Source organism: Centruroides sculpturatus, unplaced genomic scaffold, assembly GCF_000671375.1.
Source record: "Centruroides sculpturatus isolate CEXI.00-Female unplaced genomic scaffold, Cexi_2.0 scaffold44, whole genome shotgun sequence".
NCBI classification, from domain to species: Eukaryota; Metazoa; Arthropoda; class Arachnida; order Scorpiones; family Buthidae; genus Centruroides; species Centruroides sculpturatus.
The window spans coordinates 873,070-889,639 of record NW_019384307.1 but is presented as its reverse complement, the minus strand read 5'-3'; the positions used below and the strand labels follow the sequence as shown (position 1 = coordinate 889,639).

The 16,570-nt window shown below is 27.7% G+C and overlaps 1 protein-coding gene across 1 annotated transcript; it reads left to right on the top strand.

Annotated features, from left to right (window-relative positions):
- Nucleotides 1-7,730: 7,730 nt before the first annotated feature.
- Nucleotides 7,731-16,374, top strand: LOC111619813 (patched domain-containing protein 1-like). The gene is made up of 6 exons (XM_023361636.1): nucleotides 7,731-8,439; nucleotides 8,519-8,836; nucleotides 11,015-11,179; nucleotides 12,662-13,537; nucleotides 16,058-16,216; nucleotides 16,274-16,374. The coding sequence occupies exons 1-6, from the start codon at nucleotides 7,731-7,733 to the stop codon at nucleotides 16,372-16,374; spliced, it is 2,328 nt and encodes a 775-aa protein (XP_023217404.1).
- Nucleotides 16,375-16,570: the final 196 nt, after the last annotated feature.

Below are 16,570 nucleotides of genomic sequence, written 5' to 3'. Positions count from 1 at the left end.
TTGTTTACATTATTTAATATACATTTTTGTCTCCAAATATATAGATATATTTAGGATAGAATGGTGAACAAAATTGTGTCTACGCAACATATACAGTATCGTTCATGCATACAGAAAAATCTGAAATTTTCTTTTGCATTTCTCGATGTTTCAGAGTCTTTTGAGTCCAAAAGTGTAAAAAATCAGTAGGAGTCGTATTTTGACCGATCACCTTCCTTTATCTCTGCTACACAGAAATAAGCAAAGTAAATTATTCGAGTATATAATAATTAAAATTTATTTTGTCTTTTTAATTTTATCTTTTAAAGTTATTTTTCTGATAAATATTGAGAAATATTTCTATTGACTGTTATAAAAATACTTTATCTGACTTACACCCTCCTTGTCTGTAAGTATTTGTACAATTTTGAAAATTTAAATTGAATTTACTTAATGTTAAACACGAAATGCCAGAAAAATACAACCTTTACTAAAATAATCTAGTAATTTATGTCAGAAATGCAGTCACATGACTGGGAAATAAATAGTATGAGATTCTTATCAATAGAATTTAACATCTTGCTTACATGTCGAAATTGTAAAGTTTTCCTGGTTTGAAATGATAATTTATAATTCGTTTCCATTCGATATCCATACATTTTACTAACTGAATGCAATTCTCAACGTTTAAAATTGATGTGCAAATTTCTCTTTAACGTATTAAAAATACTAATATTGATAGTAATAGAACTAATTCTGAATTCAGCAAAAGGTGCCAAGGTTAATAAAAGTTAAAATTTCATGCAAGGTAAGTGAGTATTTAAATTAATCTTGGATTTACTAACTTGTGAGTATATTATAACGTTTGGTTAAATCGATTGACTCTTTGATATAAGGTATGAAATATGAAAGGACACTTCTAAATTTTGCAAACGGAGTTAGATAGATAAATGCCGAGATCGAATATGGAAACCATAATCTCAGCAGACAAATTAACTATACAGGATTGTTTGTTGCAAACCGAAAATCTAATTCTTTCAATTCAATTTTTTTTACTGAAGGGAGTTAGATATATGAACGACACGACTCTACTTCTAATACGAAAAGTTTGCTGTATAGGGGCAAGACACTAGTAATTTAAAACAGAGAGCATATACTATTAATTCCGTTTAATTATGCCACCGGTTAATCGAGCAGCCGTTTAATTGGAGCAAAGTAGATTGGTCACATTGTGTCATAATTAAACGGAATTGACTGTATTTTAAATTTAATAAATTATAAATAAGATTAAAAATTGCAGTCCGGCATTATGGCGAAGTCATAATAATTGCTCGTGTTAAGATTAATTATAGTAAACTCGATTTTAAGGTGTAGTTTCAAAGTATTATTATATTAATTTTTTAGAATTTATTAATAAATTTAGATTATATCTTACATAATAAATTTTACAATTAAATAACCAAAGTTACAGTCCTCTGTTTTGTGCTAAGTCATACAAGAAACATATTGGTGAAAAAGTGCACGTGACAACTACGCGCTCAATGGAACAACAAATTTTACATGCAATACATTCTTGTATAGGTATAAGGTGTAATGTTTTCAATTGCAAAGTAAACTAGTTCTGATCAGAATATCTTACAAAATAAATTTTACAATTAAATAACCAAAGTTACAGTCCTCTGTTTTGTGCTAAGTCATACAAGAAACATATTGGTGAAAAAGTGCAAGTGACAACAACGTGCTCAATGAAACAACAAATTTTACATGCAATACATTCTTGTATAGGTATAAGGTGTAATGTTTTCAATTGCAAAGTAAACTAGTTCTGATCAGAAAATCTCAAATGAATTTTTAATTAAAAATAAGGTAATAAAGATTTCCAGATATAAATTCACATGCTATAAGCAACTTACAATTTTTCTTGGAATTCATTAATTGTTCTTCACATATACAACTTATTTGTAAAAGTCACATTTGAATATTTCCAAGAAACTTTAAGTTATACTGGTACATTTATTTCCTTTCAGTGTTAATAAACTGGTTTTACAACTTCATGCAACTGTTTAGTTTTCCAGTCAGCATTGTGCAATAAAATTGCATTTCACATATTAAAAATACTACATTCGATAATTAATTTACTTTTCGTATTATTTGTTATTTAGATCGAAAATACTTAGAATTTTAGAACACCACGAAATATTTGGTAGTTGCAATTACACGAAATATTTGGTAGTTGCAATTATACTTTGAAGCATGACACAGTCTACTTTCTTAATATAACTTTTAAATTATAACAGTAATATAATTTGGTTGCAATTTGAAAAAAATTGTATACATACATTCTTGTTGTTGTCTGTTTGTGTATCTGCCTGTCCTTCCTTAATCTCGAGAGCCATGTTAGGTAGATGAATGTTGGACCAGATATGAGAAGGTGCAAAACAGAAGACCCCAATTAACTATAGAACAACTTTTGAAGAAAACCGGAAGTCACGTTATTTCAATACAAAGAATTTTCTCTCGAAAGGAGTTAGATTTATGTATGAAGCATGCGATTTTTATGTGTGGAAATTGTGCTCATTTGTAGGTGTAATGTTGGTGCTGTGATAATTGATCTCATAAGATGTTTTATTTTGTTTTCTATTTTTATAATTAGAAGATACTATAGTTATGTTGATTAACCAAAGAAGTTTTAATTTTGTTACAACTTCTTTGGTTAATCAACATATACAAAAATACTGTATGTTAAATTACCATTACTTGTACTTTTTGAAATAAAATATAGACACTTTGTTATTTCAATAAAAAATTGCTTTTCAATCTTGAAACATAGTATTTTATTTACTCAACTTGTCGAATGGATACTACAATTATTATCTCAAGTGAAAAAATACTTAAAACACAATTATAGTATCAAAAATTCAGGTATCTCCTACCCGCCTCATAGATAGTGTAACAATTTCTCACCTCATTCATGCCGGGATATATATTTATGACAACCAGTTGAATAGAAACAGTATCAAATAAATCACGCACACTTTTAGTACAGCGACAAGAATGAGGATCCACATTTTAATCAACAAAAACATCCTTAAGTTTTTGTTTCTCTTGTGGCTGAATTAGTCATTTTGCTCGTTTTCTTTTTACACTTATTCCGATTTGTACTTTTTTAAGCATGGTTTGTACTTTTTTAAGCATGGTCTTAAGCATAGTTTTAAGACCGAACATCTCTAAAACAAAATTTTGTAGATTTTTTAAATGATTTCCAAACAATTATATCTGATTCAACATTCAATGCGAAATTGAAAGTTTTACCCCCTAGAAAGTTTTTTAGTTTACAAAGAATAGAAGTAGATTTATTAAATAAAATTCTTGGAATCATCACACTTGAGAAACATTGGTTAATCTTGAAGACAGTTGCAACTGATAGATTAATTGTAATTGTTTTTCAAATTTAAATTCAATTTAAAATACTTTTTTCTGCTTAAAGGCATCAGATAATAATCCAGATGTATACATGAATGCAAAAATGTTTTACTTGCTTCTCAGTAAATGTATTTTTAAATGTTCCCATATGCAACTTGACATTTACCTCCTCCTCCTTGGAAGTAATTTAGGATTATTTCGTACTTTGCTCTTAGTTGTTAAAAATTATTCATATGCTTGGTCCATAGCAGTGTTTTTCAACCTACTTGAATGCGCGACCCTTTTACAAGTTAAAAAATTCTGGCGACCCCAGAACCATATTAAAACTATATCAGTGATTGTAAAAACTATGTATGTAATTTTCTTTTTTTAAATATTGGTCCAAAAACCAATTGTACTGTAGAATAAACAAACACAGCCTTCTCACTGAAATTCTAGTTTTTTTTTTATTGTAGTATAGGACCTACAAACACTTGTCTTTTTTTCACCCGCGACCCCCCGTGTAAGGCTTTGCGATCCCCCTGAGGGTCGCGACCCACAGGTTGGAAAACACTGATGTATAGTATACACCAAGCATGTGAATAAATACAACGGTTTTACTTGCTAGTTTTTTGTATTTGCTTGCTTGCTTACTTTTTTTACTCTTTCAGAATTTTTTCTTATTTTTCCCTAGTGAGAATTAACAGGTAATACAAAAGTTGAAAATGTCAAATGCGGTGAAACTTAGTTGCCCAAATATAAAAGCTTCTATATAAAAAGAAAATTTAAAAAATGCTGTTTTGATAAATAATTGGAAGTGAATACTTTCTCAATTTCTTCGATAAAGGACTGCATATAGCCTCTTCTGAACAAAGTCTTGTATTTACTTATTTCTACTTTAGAATCTACTTTACAATCACTTTCATATGCAGATTTACATTTAAATAGGTTATCATGTATGAACAAATATTGTAGAGTTGTTTTCATTTTAACATTCCTCTGGTTGTTTTTTTTATCTGAATCTATCTGTGATTAGAATTATTATAATTTTTAAATAATTTATTCGAAACATCGATCCATTGTCATCTATTTTCACATTTTAGCTTTTAAAGTCCTATAAAGTTTTATAACAACTGAACAATTTCTTTCTGCAATATATGTGGTGGACTAATGCAATTATTTAGATATAATATAAACAGCTGTTTTGTTGTTTTAATGATAAAATTTATTATTTTATCACTTTGTAGTGTATCTAGCTTTCTTTCTTGAAATGTGTTAGTAAATTTATTGGATACCACCTTGCTTATTTTCCTTTTAATTGAAATGGTTCAAGAATAATTACTGATATACAGATTATAGTTAAAATGTCATTTGTTTTATCATTGTATGATTTTAAACTTCGCATATTAACCAAATCTCCTTGTCATTGATTATTCAATATTCTAGATATAAATTATTATATATTTCTTTTAGGCTTTCATTTAAAAAAATGAGACTTTTTCATACTACAAAATGTACAAGTTCCATTAGTTATCAGCTTAACTTTCTTTGTTGTTGCTTCTTGATTATACTCTGTGTTTCTTGAGTTTTTACACTTTTATACTTGTACCACTGTTAGAAGTTATCTTAACACTAATATTACAATAAAATTAATGGTGACCCCTCTGTTTCTTTTCAAGTCTTATATTTTTAACAAAATTGTTTTTAACTATTCGCTCTTAAGATATTTAATCTATTTTTATGAATTGACTTGATTCAAGAATAAATTTTTTCCAGATGCTTTATTATGTAAGTTACATTCAAATCCTCACCTGCTATCATGTGATCGACTGTAACCTTAGAGTTGATTTTTTGAAATGTTAATTTTTTTCATATTTATTAATATTAGTGGTTCTATCTTGCATTTTATGTAGTGACATTTGTGTAGAATTGGTAAATATTCATTATAGGTTGTTTTTGCTTGTTTACTGAAATTTCCTAATTGTCTTCAAATGAATTATTATTTGACAAACTGCTAAAATTGTACTGCTCATCTGCTTTTGCTTTAGCAATGTGGTGAACATCGCCATCATCTAAGTGGTTTTGATAATTACAGTACAAACCATCTTAATTATCACAATTATATCCATCTCTGACGGTTACAAATAAAATTTTACAGTTATACTGTTCATAAAACTGCATCCAAAGTGTTAAAGAAATCATTCCTCTAAGTAGAATGAAAGAATCACATCTTCATTTGACCTACTTTTAACAGAGAAGAGAATTTTGTAAACAGTCATAAAAAAAATAACAGCAGCAGCTTATTGACATTTGTGGTGGAAAAGGTTGAGCTGGGTTTATTACTTCTGCTGGAAAAAATATATAAAATGTTTCTATGTTGACCTTGAAACATGAACCCTTGCATGAATTCAGATAATGTATCATATATAAAGTTGAAATTTGATACATTTAGTTTTTATATTTTTTCAGATCAAACTACATTAATTTCAAAGGAAAGTAAGACAGCTTTTCTAAATCGTAAGTATTATACAAGGTGAAAAGGACGAAATTCAGAAATTCATATTTATTTATAGTTTTTGAAGCATTAGCGATTTTGTAGCATTTTTAGTATCAATTACATGACCCTGTGTAACATAAATAAATTTAGGTGAAATTTATGAAGAAATAATGCAGGGGTAAAGTTTCTTTATTCTTTATCTCTTGGCAATTCATTTACCTTGGTATTTCAGTTTGATGTTGTTAATTTTCTGTCTCAAATGATAGTGGTCCACACATTCTGATGTCTTTGTTTTACACTGTGTTTACTTCCAAATACAATTCAAATGGTAATAAGTGCTTGTAGAGACTGAAGAAATGTAAAGCACTAGGGTAATAAGACATCTTGTGCTATCCTGTGTAGATATATATCTGAGTATATATACTCTACTCTGTTTCGTTTTCTGAACCGTTTCGTACATTTTTCCTTTCGTTTCTGATCCTTTTTCCATTTCAGTTTTATATTTCATTTATGTGAAATTTCAGAAAACATAATCAGGATGTAAATCTTGTTCTACAATCAATACATGACAATATGTTAGTTATGAAAATCATTATTTTATTGTTAAATAAAAGGCATAATGACTTAGTCACAATATATTATGTAATATTGAAATGTTCTTTTTTTTATCAATGTTTGATAAATTTACACCTAAATTTGATTTAAGAACAACCTTCACTCTTGGTGCTTTGGAGTAGAGCAAATAATTGTTAACGAGAGCGAAAAAAGAATTTGTTTACTTTCTCATGTGAAAAAAGAATTTGTTTACTTTCTCATGTGAAAAAATGAAGAAAGAAAAATTTTTTATCATCATAAACAATGTATTTTGTGTTTTAAGTTTCTTTTCATTGATATATTGTTATATTCATCATAAAATTTTATACATTATTTAAATTATTAATTATTTTTTTAAATATTTTAATAACTGGAAATTCTGTTGTATCAATTTATAAGATTTGTATCTTTAAATATCGTAAAAATTTAAAGTTGAAATAACTGTTTTGAAATTCAGTTTATTATAATGACAAAGAATACATTTTTTTTTACAGAATTAAAAAGTACGACCTATTCTTTCTGGTTATAAATATTAACCTCACGTCATATTAACCTCATGTTTAACGTTACTTTCAAAATTTCAATAATAAATTTAAAGTAAAAAATGTTTGTTAGTCATGAAATGTCAGAAGATTAAATATGAAAGGTAACTTTGCGCATTCGTTAGTTAATAATAATCTGAGAATATAAAGAATGTGTAATATTTTATATTTATCTTATTTTCATAGTACAAAATGAATTAAGATATGCTGTGTAATAAAAAAAATCTTTATAAACCATGTGTAGAGAAACATTAATTAATAGCTTTCACTTTCAAACAATAGAGAGACGAATCTCCGTCAAAATAAAACTTTTCAAATGCAAAATCTAAATTTTAATCAATCATTTAATTCAATTTATTCGAATAATATTTTATTTTGCTTTTTTATAGGCAAAGTAATATCTTGTTGCTATTAATTAAAATAGAAACATGAAAATTGACTGTGTAAGAAAAAGATTCTCGCTCCTTTTTCAAAAATTAGGAAGATTAATTGGACTTCATCCGTACTGCTTTATTTTTATTCCTATTTTAATAACAGCGACATTCTCAGCATTCGTCTTCAATATAAACACAATCTCAAACACATTCGAACTGACATTCTCAGATTCAGGAAAAGTCTATAATACTAAGAAGTTCGTTGATAAAACGTTTCCTTTTAACACATCGAAACTCCTTGATCCGACAAGATTTACAAACATACCAAAATGTGTGTTTGTAATGTTTACAAAGAAAGGTGGTGGTGACATGCTCGAAAAAGATGTGCTACTAGAAATAAGTTTGGCGGATCGACTAATTAAAAATATAACAATTAATGATGAAGGTGTAGACATTGGATATTCAGAAATTTGTGGACGTGTAGGCGAAAAGTGTTTTGAAAATCCGATTATCGAAATATTGCCCGATATTGATAATATAGTGCAGAGAAAAAAGAAATTAAAGTATCCGATCGACATAGATCCGTTGACATACTCTTATCAAATATATTCTCTCAACTTTGGAAATGTAATCGAAGATGAGAACGACGTGATTCAAACAGTAAATGCTATGAGATTAACGTATTTCACAGACGAGAGCGACGAGAAAAAACAAAATGTCATAGAAAGATGGCGAACAGAAGTTTATAATCGAATAAGATATCATCGATTTAAACATGTTCTGTGTTTTATTGATTACACCTGGTCAATAGAACAACAAAATGTGCAATTAATGGATAATATAAAACCGATGATTGGGGCACTAGTTGCATTCATTTCTGTTTTTACTACTGTTACGTATATTAGCAACAATTGGGCAAAAAGCAAGCCTTTTCTGGGTGTTGCAAGTGTCGTATCGGCTGGTCTGGCTGTAATCACCTCTTTCGGATTCATGTCGGTTGTCGGTGTGCAGAACAGTATTTGGAACATCACCATTCCATTTTTAGTTCTCGGTAAGTGATTACTTACGCTTTTATATTTGTTCTCTTTTCGATTGTGATTTCTTTAATTAATAAAGATTTTCTGTTGTAGTGACAGAGATCGATGATGCTTTCGTATTGTTGGCGTGTTGGAGAATATCAAACCCCAAGCATAAAGTACACAAACGCATGGAAGAAACATTGGGTGAAGCAGGAATTTCTATAACGTTAACATCATTGACGAACCTATTTTCCTATTACATTGGAATGATGTCATCTTTTCCTCTGATAAGAATATTCTGTTATTATTCCGCAACTAGCATAGTGTTTACGTTTTTGTATCAGATAACGTTTTTTGCAGGGTGCATGGCATTATCAGGATACAGAGAAGAGAAACAACAACAAGAACAAGCACTTCGTGTTAATTTCGGTAAGAACGTTAAACTTTTTAAATTGTATATATATAGAATATAAAATTTTTTATAAGTTGTGTGTAATACGAGATTGTAGAGAGTGATTGTTGACAAAGTACGACGAGTAAGTCTATAGTGAATATGATGCATCATTTCGTTTAAATGTTTTGGTAATTAATAAAAAATTATTTGCAGAAAGTTAATTTGTGTGGGAAATTAATATATAAAAGTTCACCAGCATGTATAATTGTTGTGAGTAGTTTAATATTCTGAAAAACTTTTATTTATAGACTTTATATATTATTAAGAAAAATCTATAAGATTAGTAAAGTAATAAAACAAATTTATTATATACCTCATCTTGAATCTTTTGGTAGAATCAGAACATAAAAATTAGGTTTAAAATTACCTTATTTTAAGGTATAAAAATAGTTATTATCTTAATGTGCTTATAGTCTTTCTCTAAACCTATACGATTAAGTTTTCTTGTAGAAAAACAAAAGATTAAAACAAATGCACTCTGGCAAGCAGAGTTACTAGATTTAAACACTTAGCTAAATACATAAATACAATAATCGACATAAATACGTACAATTTTATTTTTGTTTTTTTCTTAAAACAGACTTATATGTATGTACCAAGGAAGAAAAAATCACCTTATAGTGTGTTAAATTCTTAAGAGATAGCAAATTGTATTTTAAATTTAGCATTAAAAATACAGTTTGATCTTAGTTTAAAATTTTTAACAGAAAAGGTAAAAATTATTGTTTCAAAAAGAACATTGATACTCTTCAGTTTTTTTTTTTTTTTTTCGAAAGTAAGGAAAATGTTATTGAACACTTGAATAAAACTTTTAAAAATAAAACGCCAGGCTATTTACAGTACATTTCGTGATTCATATAAATATATAGATGTATTACAATCGCTTGTAAAAAGTGTTCATAAAAGTATAGGTTTAGCTCCTGCTAAAGTAACTAAAATTCATCATTGAGAATATTTCTAAGATTACATGCTCAATAAAAAAATTCATTTTGAACGTGAAGTTATTGATCAAGTAAGAATTTCAAAATGTAGAATTCAATCTTTTGTAGGTATTATCAGGGTACACTAAAAATATTCCTCACACTTAATAGATTTTTAACCGATTCACTAACGTATTCTTTAAAAGATTAGCAGGAAATATTATAAAGGGAAACTTGTATACTGAAGAAATAAATAAAGTTAAAAAATCTGATAACGATTTCTGGATTAGTAAAAAAATATGAAGAATAAAATGTTCTTTATTAAAAAAGTTTCAATAAAGAATATTTTATTAAGTGGTAAAATTTTGATTTAAAATTTATTTCATAGATCAAAGCATTTTGCTAAAATGAAATCTGAATTTTATGTCACTCTGCTAAGTAATTCAAGTTCGAATATATGTTTATCTAATACTCCATCACATTGCATTACAAAACTATCATCACTTATAACTGAAAAATGGGAAGTTGCTATACTATAATGTATTATTCCAAATATTGGTTTAATAGACTATAACTAATGATTCAGTTATTAAAATAATTCAAAACTTGACTTATTGAAAAATGATGATTATGAAATATATCTAAAATATGATATTTAATAATCGACTATCGATATAACATTAGATGATTACTTCCTTTTACTACTAGAAAAAAAAATAAAACAAAAACTGAGTATAACATTGTCGTAAAAAACAGTTAAAAACAATACGTATAGGATTGTAAAACTGAAAAAAGATCGTTCAACGAATTATTGGATATTAAATATAAATTGTTATTTAATAGATAAGTAAAATTAAATTTACCTAAAAATATAGAAATAAAATTTGAAAATGTATTAACAGCTACATTAGGTTTTATTTAATAAAAAACTTATTAAACGAAAATATATTAGTCAATATTCTATAGATTTATCTGCTGCATATGATGAAATATACTTTGATACAATATGATGAAACTTTGTGATATTATTTTAGCATATCATGTGAATGATGTACTGTACATTCGCCATTGTTAAGAATTATTCCATAAAGTTTAGTATAAGTAATAGTATAACAAACAACATAAAAAACAAATTGATCGTATTTTTCTCAGGTTTCTACTTTCTAGTAAAAAGAATTTAGAAAGTTTTATTACTTTCCAGAAAAAGTAATGTTTTTCGAAGTATTATAATAGGTCATGAAGAAACTTTGAATAAAGGAGTAATTAAAATGCCAATTCGTAAACTAAAGTTAAATCATTTATTTTACCACAGATCATCAGTTATACCAAATGCTTCTATTCGTCAGTTACCATCAGGAGTAATTATTGGATTAGTATCTAATACAGCTTTTAATAGGAGTATATTTTCAAATCCCTTCTTTTTTCATCATTAGGATCTAAATTTTATTTGTCTTTGAATAATCAAGATAGATGACAGTATCATTGAATACAGTAATTTATCAATAAAAATTAAGTTTTGTTAAGCTTTGGATCATACAGTATATTCCTAATTAATAGAAATTAATAAATTAACAGGAATATATTTGGATTAATAAAAAACTTGTAATATTAGAACAAAATAGATACTTATATCTTTGGAGATTAACATAAAGTGACTACACTTGAATAGGATTTGGTGGTGTATATGCATCGAATCAATTACAGAAACATAGAGGCAAATTATGTTAATTTATTATAACATTAGATACAGATAATAAACCTGGAAATCTTTGGATTCGGTTCACATTATTAATAAAAAATGCTATTATTTTCACAGATATGAATTATCAATATCAAATAAATTTATTAATCAGAATTCTACATTAGGTGAAATTAATTCACAGACAAATCAAGATTCAGAGATTTAGTCCAGAGTTTCGCATGTATATACACCTCTCGGGTTTATTTGAATTTAAATAATATTAAAAATAACATTAATACAGTGGTAACTTGCCATGTTCTTGCATACGTAATATTAAAAGAAGTTCAGTAATAACAGCGTGTCTTGTTTTGACTTACATAGTTTATAAGTGACGTAACAACAGAAGTATTTTACGTAATCGATTTTCTGTTGACAGTATTGCAGACTTAAAATGTTTTGTTATATAACTAGTATACACAGAGTTGTCTTTGATTCGTCGTCTAAAGTCATGTGACACATATATGCGAATATTTTTATAATAAAGGATTAACGTTTATAACTGTATTTCCTGACTTGATAATCTAATTCCAAGTTTCATATACCGTTAAAATTACATACATTGGTATCATATAGTTTGAGTCTTTATTTTATAGTCGAGTATTAAATTTTGGTATTTCTGGATTATTTGTGGCTGCACTACTTTTTAATATAAGTTACAATTCAGGTTTCTTTTCAGACACAAGACTATAGACGAGAAACTCCACGTGAACATTAAACGCAGAGGTAGTATTAACCTTATAAAGGCCGCTAAGATAAATCCATTTTTTCTAACTGCTCACTTTCCTTGTCCTTTATTCATTCGCCTCTTTCGTTAGCTGCTGTTTTTAAATTTAATTTAACAAAAAAACCATCGTCTTTCGTTAACATAATAAAATTAAATCAAGAAATCTACTAATAAAAAGTAATTGTTTTTTTATTCTTTTACGTGATTTGATGAAATGACTGGACATATCATATGTCCAGTTAACTTATTTATTAACTTTTATTTTTAACTTTATTATTAACTTTTATTTATTTATTATATTGCAGCTAATTAGTATTGCACAAAATGATCTAAAAAGTAACTAAACATAATTCTAAAATTTATTTTCGAGTAGGAAGGTGTGTATATATTCTAAATGGTTAACTTTTATTTTCAGAAGATATCGAACATTCTTCGACAGAAGATGAAATGTCAACTGATGAGCCAACAATGTCATGTTTTAGGGACAAGTTGGGGAAAATTCTATCTATCAATGTAGTGAAGTTAATAGTTATTATCGTTTACTTTCTGAATTTATCATTTGGAATATGGGGAGCCTTAACTATAAAACACGGTATAGAATTTACTAAGTTATATCCAAAACAATCGGTAATAACACAGGGTATTAAAATATATTATAACAGTTTCGGCCGTTATACGTTTCCTTATCAAATAATCATTAACAGCACACTTGATTATTCAGATTTAAATGTACAGAAATCAGTTGATGAACTACTCAACAAATTCGAAAGTCTTCCATACATTGCAGATTCCCGATTAACAGTATCTTGGTTAAAATATTACAAAGAATTCCAAAATCACCCGCTGGCTAAATATTTATTACGAGGATACAACATGTCGGTTAAACAAGATTTCTTGGATGGACTTCGCAATGTTTTCCTGAAATTTAAATCAGCAGAACAATTCTCCAACGATATCGCATTCAACTCTGATGGATCCGATATTATAAGTAGCAGATTTCACATTCTTGTAAATGATACGTTAAGTCCAGCAGCTGAAATTGAAATGTTAAAAAATATGTGGAAAAATGCTGACGAATTTGATTTTCCTGTTCTTGTTTATTCAGCAGTCGCACCTCTGTACGAACAAGGAATTATAATTGGACGTACAATTAACGAATTATTTTGGATCACTTCACTTTTGGTTATGATTCTTTTTGTAGTTATCATACCAAACATTGTCGTTGCTGTTCTCGTTGCAATATCGGTATCATCAACCATCGTAGAAACTTTAGGATACATGTCTCTTTGGGGTATAAACATGGACATTTTATCTATGATGAGTCTGATATTATGTGTCGGATTCTGCGTAAATTATCCGGCTCACATATCTTACGCGTATATTTGTTCGTTGTGTCAAAACCCCAATGAAAAGATGAAAGACAGTCTGTATCGTATCGGCTATCCAATATGTCAAGGATCTTTGTCAACCATTTTAGGAATTTTATTTATATACAGAAATATGTACGCTTTAATTATATTTGTGAAAATTGTATTTCTTATTGCATTGGAAACTGCATTTCATGCATTGATTTTCATTCCTGTGGTTCTTTCTTTGATCTCCTCAATCTTTCCTAAAGTTAGTAACATAATATAGAGTCCGAGGTACAGAGAAATATCACCAGAAAATTTACTATTGTAATTATAAAATATATATTACAGTTTTAAAACTTTGAGGCATATTTTTTTCCAGTTAATCTCAATTGTACAAGAAAATTTAATGTAATAATGGTATCAATAATCAGTTCTCGAGATCTGACACGATATGGTATGTCATTTTTCAAGTATTTTACGTGGAGAATTTTTGAAATTGTTACGTTTTTTGATGTCATTGTTTGCGAGTAAAATGTTAGAAATATTTGATTTTACTGTAATCTTGTTATAATAAATTATATATGCATTAGAAATGTATATTTAAATAATATAATGGATTTCATTTAAAATTATACACTTTACTAAATTTTTCATTAGTAAAAATTTGAAGAGTTATATTTTGTGTTCACCCAATGTAATAAAACTATTTTTACATTAAGAAATTGATAGTATTTTAGTAACATTTGAATTTTACGTTATATTAATATAGTAGCACTTGAGACGGTTTGCTTTTTTAGAACCATTTTCCAGCGAAGTACTGTAATTGTTATTTACGTGAAAAGCAGTTTAGCTTTATATATTCGTAATATTTTATTTCAGACTTTGTTATATACAAGAAAGAGAAAGGGTGACGGGCAAGCAGAAAATGATTTCTGAAGACTTTTACTTTTATTGACTTACAAAACCGGTTCTTTTTTTCATGTATGGATTACTGTGTGCGAATTAATACGATTTTCGTAACGATAATAATTTATTTGCTTGCTTTATCCATGCCATCAAAATTATGCTTTTTGCCATTTCATAATAATTAAAATTAAACAGTGAATATAATTAAAAATGCATTTAATTACATCCAGAAACAACAAAAAATCGTTGAACACCTTAGATTTAAATTTTGCAAACATAATATGTCACGAAATGACAGATCTTCGCACATCGTCAAGCACATCGTTTAATTGATTTACATAAAAACTACTCACTTTAATGCCACTACTGGAAGAACTTAGAGCTTTGTAATTGATTTTCAATTTATTGTTTTTATGTTTGTATTTATAGCGAAGTGAATTTATCTCTTTATTAAGAACAAATAAAATATTTAAGTGATTGAATATTTCATTTATTTTTTGCAAAATTAATCGAAAAATGTAAATAATTTCCGGTTAATTTTTTTTATCTATATATATATAATCGAGATGGATTGATAATAATAATAATAATGGCCGGATGGACGAGTAATCAATGTGGCAACCTACCACTTTGGGAAACACGGGATCGAATCCAGATGGGTCAAGGAATCCCGAAGAATTTTTTGGGGTGGTCTGTTCGGATATGTCGCGCCCTGTCCCTCACGTCCCGGTTGCCCCAATGTGGGCCTGGCTGAACCCATAATGGACCTGCTATAAGAGGCCCTCTTAGTGTCCACAGGGTGGAAGTGTAAAAAACAATAAAGATAATAATCGTAAAGATTTTTTTCACTTTTTCGGACAGTTTTAGAGTTTTTGGTTAATAAAGATGTAATTTTGAAATAATATTAATTAAGTGTAAACTAGATATTGTTTATTTAACAGATTTGTTGACTAAATTTAATGAGGTTAACTTGCAGTTACTAGGTGACAATCCACGACGTGTACAACGTGAATCTTGTTACATGTAACTTGTTGCAACTGGACCTATATTAGGTAAAGGTTATCAGTCCAAATAAGTCGGCTACTTTTACATTAAACTGGCACTTTTTATATAAGGTAGCCATGAGTCTGATGAGTGGCAAGATTGTGCTCATCTGGTGTTCAGTGATTTTTTCTCCATTTGTTTTCATGTTTGAATACTAGAATTTAAGATACATAAACACATGTTAGGTACTTACGTACAGACAGAATGTTGATTTTATGAATAACGTTACCGGACATAAAAGCAGTTGCTAAATTTACTAATTATGAGAAGCAATTATATCACCCAATAGTAATTTATTTATTTTGAATCGATTATAGAAGTAGTTCATGTAAATGCTGTAGATCTAAATTCTAGTTTCACTAAAACTATTCAGATTCATAAACCTATATGTTATTCTATCGTTATTATAGAAAATGATGATGATTTATTATATTCTAATTTTTATTGTGGTAAAGATGCTGTTAAGCATTTTTTATTTGATATCCAGAATCAATTAAATATTTTATTAGATAAAATAAATAGTTATGTAGAAATGAATGTAGATACTATTTCTGATAATTACGAACATCAGTGTCATATATGTAAAAAGGGGTTTAATTATGATGATATCAGAGTAAGAGATTACAATCACTTAACAGGGAATTATTGCGGGATAGCTCATAACCATTGTAATTTAAATTATAGGTTCAAAAAATTTATTCCTATTATACTACATAATTTTACAGGTTATGACTCCCATCAGATTATCAAAAATATTCCTCCTAAACTATTTTCGAGAATTCAGATTATCCCCATAAATCAGAAAAATTTACAACGTTTACTTTAGATCATTTTAAATTTAAAGATTGTTATCAATTTTTAAATTCCTCGCTAACTACTTTAACAGAAAATTTAAAAAATGCGAATTATAATTTTCCTGTTTTTAATCAATTTTTCTATAATAACGAAAATAAAAATTTATTAAAAAGGAAAGGAATTTTCCCATATTCTTATTTTAAAAATGAGGATATTTTATACGAGAA